We start from the raw sequence: 6149 nt of genomic DNA, 5'->3' as shown, positions 1-6149 counted from the left end.
ATAATACCTTTCCTAAATAGTGCTTTAACATTTTGTGGTTGACACCTCAAAACATGTTTCACATTTTCTAAAGCTGCATTGCAGACTTGTGTTTTAATCAATGCAACTGCTAAATTATTATAAACTCTTATACTATCTTCTAATAAAATCTGCATTTCAGCATCACTAACCGATTCATCCTCCTCATTTTGATTCAAATTGAAACTACTTTTTGTTGATGACATATTTTAATGCTCTCAGATAACATTATATTGCAAAAGGTATCCGAATAAATCATCAATTTCCACATTCATGTTTCTTATTGTTTTAAAAAAATAAGTTCAACCATTATGTCAAGAAAAGTTAAATAGATTAAGTCTTGTCCTTAAAGTATTTAGTCCAAGAAAATAAATAACCTTTATTATATAATTTATAAATAAAATTTATTATTATATCTTATGTGTCTTCTTTGACTGATGGTTAACATTTTTATTTCAGGCTCTAATTCTGACGCTTTCAATTCAGTTATATATGTAATATTTTTGATAAAATTCCCACAAGATTTGTTTTGTTATATTAACATAAACATGCAACTCATTGCTTAGCTATTTGTAAATGACCTAAAAATGTTAAAAATAACGGGGTAACTCCCATAAAATCAAAACAAATAATTAAGAATAGGCTTAAGGAGCAATATTTAATGATAAGCGCACGCGAGTGTCTTAACGGAAAGCTATTAAATCAGACATCTCACAATATACAAAACGCGAATCGCAAACATAAATAACCCTATGTAAATAACGATCAAAAATTAAACATCTCATAAATAATAAACAAGACGTGAATCGCGAATATAAATAACTGTCAGTATAACTAATCAAACGTTTCTGTCCTCGACTGGACTCTCTTCAATGATACAATAAGTTAAATGAGTACGTGATACATAAAATTAATCAAATACAAACGGTCAATAGGTAAAAAGAGACATTGTCAAGAATTGCTCCTGGACGCTCCAATAGCACGCCAACGTATATCAAACCTTATCCACCACAAAGTTTTCCCTAGAACTTGTAACGATGCACCTCCCATCGTTACCAGGCAGTTGACCAGTCGGAAGTCTGCCGCTCGGCGAACATCAGCCGGGCAGGGGCAGAGGCGCTCAGCGCCCTTTTTTATAATCGTTGCGAGATATCTGAGATCACCGTACAGCCGTTATACGGCTGCCGTTACGGCCCGTACCGATACCGAGAACCGCCGAGCGCTTCCGGAAAGCATCGAGTGCTCAACCGCCAAAACGCCGCGTCGTTTTCCCGCCGGAGGGTAACGGCGCGTTAACCGTTAATTACCGCCGCCGAAAACAACGCGTGATTATCCCCTCCATAGGAAAACGCAGTTACCGTTATACTCCCGATATAAAAAGGCAGCCGAAATAGATCTCAGCACTAGACACTGATGCCAGAATTGAGACGCGAGCAACACAACTCCGTAATGGTGGGGATACACACACAAGCGTAAACCGTGTGCATGTAATGCGCTTTGCGATTCCCAAAATGTGTTTAAATCGAAAAGTTTCTATTACTAATTTATGTGATAAATATTGTGATATTCTTAATATTTCTAAAGTTTTACAGGAGTATGAGTTGATAAGCTCATATTTTTTAAATCAAGAGAAGACTCTTCTAGAAAATCTAAATATTTTTGAATTTTGGACAAAATTAAGAAATATAAAAAATTTCAATGATGAATATTATTTTAGAAATATATGCAAACTTGCAGATATTGTTTTGGCTTTGCCGCATTCTAATGCAGATGTAGAAAGATCAGATTACATAGTTTTGGTGGTTAGACCAATTGTATCATACAGAAAACATTATAAATATAAAGAAACAAAGCGTAGGGAAAAGTAGGGATTTTGTATCGGGTTAGTAGGGACAAGATCTTTTAGACCGGTGGCAACACTGTCCTTATGTAACGTCCCGCTTTCGCGAGGCGGAGACGGATAACTCGGTCGGAATCCTGGGCTCGTGAAAGGGATATCGAGACACGAATGACATTATGTATTGTAAAAATATAATTTATTGTTTGAGTGTGTAGGTGTTATACAGCGAGAGTGTGTGCGCGCGAATGTACAATATAAATATGTGTGTGCGTCACGGTGTAAATGTCCGTGTGAGTGCGAGCACGTATAAGGTACGTGTACGGATGTATGCGGTGTGTATGTACGCGAGTTTGCAATGCCGGGGGTGCATTCAACGCACCGCGATTGCGCGCAGCGCGATTCGCGCTTTCGGGTGTTCGGTCGAATATCGATTATAAATCGCGTCGCGTAAATCCGGCAGAAGCCGTTAGCTGTCGGATCGTGAGTTTTCGGGCGCGCCGGTGGGCGGTCCTTATCCGCGCTTATCGATCCGGTACGTCGATCGGTGTCGCGGCAGGGCGCGGATCGTCCTTCGGCGCGGGACGTATTGCTTCCGAAATAATGGCGCGTCGGCCTTAATTATGGCGGCTAACAGTCGGTCCGTCGAGATGTATTACGGTCAGATTTTATTTGCGTATCGCGGGTGCGGATTGCGAGATGCGTCGGCCGACGAGAACTCCCGTCCGCGGTAGGGAACTCCTTTGCCACGAGAAGGCTGCCGATGCACGAGGTAGACGGAAAACTAGCGAGGGGCCGAGCACTCTCGGCTGGGTCGAGTACGCCCGATCCCGTATACCTCTTAATTGCGGTGGTGTCAGGATTGCTCGTAGAATTATATGTGCGAGTACGTATAATGTATGTGTGCGAGAACGTATAAATTATATGTGCGAGTACGTATAATGTATGTGTGCGAGAACGTATAAATTATATGTGCGAGTACGTATAATGTATGTGTGCGAGAACGTATAAATTATATGTGCGAGTACGTATAATGTATGTGTGCGAGAACGTATAAATTATATGTGCGAGTACGTATAATGTATGTGAGCGAGTGTACATGTATGCGTGCGAGTATGTATACTGTCGGTGTGCGAGTATGCAATGCCGGAGGTGCATGCAATGCACCGCGATCGCATGCAGCGCGGGTCGTGCTTTCGGGTGTCGATCGGTGTCGCGGTAGGGCGCAGGTCGGCCCTCGGCGCGGGACTTATCGTGCCCGTAATAATGGCGCGTTGGGCGCGTTAATGGCGGTGGCCAGCGGTCTGTCCGTACGTGTAATTGTCGATTGTAATTCGCGTATCTGGATCGCGGGTGGCGGAATCAGGAATGTATCGGCCAACGAGGAATCCCGTCGGTGGCAGAGAACTCCCTGCCACTGGAACAATGCCGATACACACGGTGGATGGAATAGCTAGCGAGGGGCCGAGCACTCTCGGCTGGGTCGAGTACGCCCGATCCCGTATACCTCTTAATTGCGGTGGTGTCAGGATTGCTCGTAGAGATGCCGCAAACTCTCGGCGGAGGCTGAGTACACCCAACCCTGTTGTTCTTTTTCTTAGGAGCTTTATCAGGAATTCGGAAGGTTTCAGACGTCTTACTGACTCTGCTGGATCGGAAAGATCTGGTCCCGATAACCGAAAACGCGCGCTATTTATACCCGGATCGGCGGCCGGGTAACGGTGCATTACTGAGGGGGATGCCTCGTTACATCACCCCCTTTCGTAAATTATGCCTGAATTTGAGGCATTCGCTCGGTTACGCGGTGTTTTGCGTCTCGGTCGCTCGTATTTAGTTTAGCCGGCGGCGGTATCTCAGTTCTCCGGTTTTCGAGAATCTCATGACCCAGTGGCCCTGCGGCGATCGGATCTTATATTTTCTTGAGACGTGCACCGCGAAGTGGGGCACGTCGAAGATTATGCCGGGTTCTATTTGAACCCGGATCGGTGGCGGCAGTAACGGGCCTGTCGGCATCAGGAGGCGAGGCGGCTGGTCTTCGCCGGTCTCGTTCTCGGTTTCCCGCGATCTCTTGCGGGCTGGAGTGCTCGCTGGTGGTCGCGAGCGGGCAGGCGGCGGTGGCGGAGCCTGCATCAGCTGCTGCATTTTGAGCTGATTGACGCGGTCGGAGCGCTGAATCAGCGTTCCGATCTTTGGCGGTCGGCTCGGTGGTCGGGCGGTCGGACCGGTTGACGGACGGTCGGTCGTCGGCGGTTTTCGCTGGTCGGACGGTCCTGGCAGCGGAGGATCGTATGCGAACAGCGGATCGTCCAGGAGCTGGTTGATCGCAGCGAGGATGTCGTCGGGTTGACTCATCTTTGCGGTCTGTGCCGTTAGCTTTCGGTTTCGGCCGTTTATTCTTCCCCGCCGGTAGTAGGGGTATCATCGGCTTCGTCCTCGGGGTTGTTATTGTCGCCGTCGTGTTTTGTTTTTGCGACTTTGAAATCCTGGATGTGTACATGTCTGTACCACTTTCCCCGCTTGCTCCTCAGGTCTACGATCACTGGTGAGACGATTCGGCGAACTTCGAGCGGGCCAATGTATTTTGGCGCGAGTTTCGCATTAAAATTGTCGGCTTTCTTTGACAGCGGGTGGTCTCTCTTCCACACCCACTCTCCCACGCGTGGTCTCCATTCTCGTCGCCTGAGATTGTAGTATCTCTCCTGCCGCTGGAAGGCTCTGGCTAATTTTATGCGGACGGTCTTGGTGGCTGGTGCGGTGCGGTGCGGGGGCACGAGCTCTCGCCCGTGTGTAATATACGCTGGTGTGTAGCCGGTGGCGTCGTGCACGGCTGTATTGAAGGCGAACTGGAATGCGGGCAGGTGTTCGTCCCAATCTCTGTGGTCTTTGTCGACGAATTTGCTGATCATCGTCTTGATCGTTCGGTTCGTCCTCTCCACCGGGTTGCAGTGTGGTGCATAGGCTGGTGCGGTTTTGTGCTGGATATTGAAGGCTTTCAGCCTTTCGGCAAAGTCTCTCGACGTGAATTACGTGCCGTTATCCGACAGGATGCTCTCTGGTCGACCATGTCGGAGGATTACCCTCTCGGTGATGGCTTTCGTGACTGCTTTGGCGGTGGCTTGGCGAAGGGGTGTCAATTCCACCCACTTCGAGAACCGATCTTGCATCACGTAAAGCCACGTGTGGCTTTGGCGTGAGCGTGGTCGCTACCACGGGCCGCTGCCCGACGAGGTCGGTGGTACCCTGTTCCCAGGGCCGTTGCACGTCGGTGGCGTGGAGCTTGCCGGCTGATTGTTGTTGAGCCACTTTGTACGCTTGGCATCTCTCGCACGTTCGTACATACGCGGCGATATCCCGAAACATTCCCGGCCAATAGTGGTGCTCGGCGATTCGGGCGATTGTCTTGGCGATTCCGAGGTGGCCCGCGGTTGGTGCGTCGTGATAGTTACGCATCACTGTTGGTCGTTGCTCCTTCGCTACGCATTCCTTCCACTGCTCTTCCGCTGTGTTCTCCTTAAAATTCAGGCTGTGCAGGATGTGGCGGAACAGTTTCCCGTCCGTGATGCGGTAATCGGGTCGGCTGTCTGGTTCGTCTTCGACCTCCTGGAAGATGCGCTGATACCAGCGGCACTGGCGCGTGGTTGCGACGCAAATCTCGGGCTGACGCGATAGGGCGTCGGCTACGCGGTTGAGCGTGCCTTTCCGGTATTTGACCTCGTCCAGGTAGACGAACACGTTTGGTTCAAGGGCTGGTTCTATGATCGTGTCTAATAGCCGTTGGAAGGTGGCCGGTGCGGAGTGTAGCCCGAATGACATTACCGTGAATTGATACAATCCCCGCCCTGGGATCGTAAAAGCGGTGATCGGTCAGCTGGCGGGTTTGAGCGGTATCTACCAATACCCGTTTTTTAAGTCCAGTGTTGTCAAGTATCGAGCGCCCCGTAGTTTGTCGAGTGTCGCGACTACTTGCGGTAACGGGTATGCGTCTTTCTCCGTGGCGTCATTGACTTTGCGGAAATCGATACAGAAACGGTACTTTCCGTTCTTCTTTTCGACGAGCACTACGGGAGAGCTCCAGGCGCTTTTGAATGGTTCAATGACGCCGGCGGCCTCCATCTCTGCTACTTCCCGATCTATGACCGCTTGCATCGCAGGGTTGCGGGGCCGATAGCGTTGTTTGATCGGCGTCGGGTCACGCAATCGTATCTCGTGCTGTGCGCGATTGGTCGGGCCCTGGATGTTCGCGAATTTCGTCAATTTGTGCTCGAGGAAGTCCTTTAATCGTCTTTCTTCCGTG

General features: G+C 49.0%; 1 protein-coding gene across 1 annotated transcript; it reads right to left on the bottom strand.

Moving 5' to 3' along the window:
* Positions 1–4245: 4245 nt before the first annotated feature.
* Positions 4246–4761, bottom strand: LOC115241984. Its single transcript, XM_029817983.1, has one exon. It carries the CDS (start codon positions 4759–4761, stop codon positions 4246–4248), a length of 516 nt encoding a protein of 171 aa, XP_029673843.1.
* Between the last annotated feature and the right edge of the window lie 1388 nt (positions 4762–6149).

Source organism: Formica exsecta, unplaced genomic scaffold (genome assembly GCF_003651465.1).
Source record: "Formica exsecta isolate Colony F162 unplaced genomic scaffold, ASM365146v1 scaffold550, whole genome shotgun sequence".
Classification (NCBI taxonomy): domain Eukaryota; kingdom Metazoa; phylum Arthropoda; class Insecta; order Hymenoptera; family Formicidae; genus Formica; species Formica exsecta.
Note: the sequence above shows the minus strand (reverse complement) of the source record. Positions and strands in the feature narration are given on the sequence as shown.

Excerpts from the sequence above, each read along its gene's own strand:
- LOC115241984 (XM_029817983.1), bottom strand. The coding sequence starts at position 4,761 with ATGATCAGCAAATTCGTCGACAAAGACCACAGAGATTGGGACGAACAC.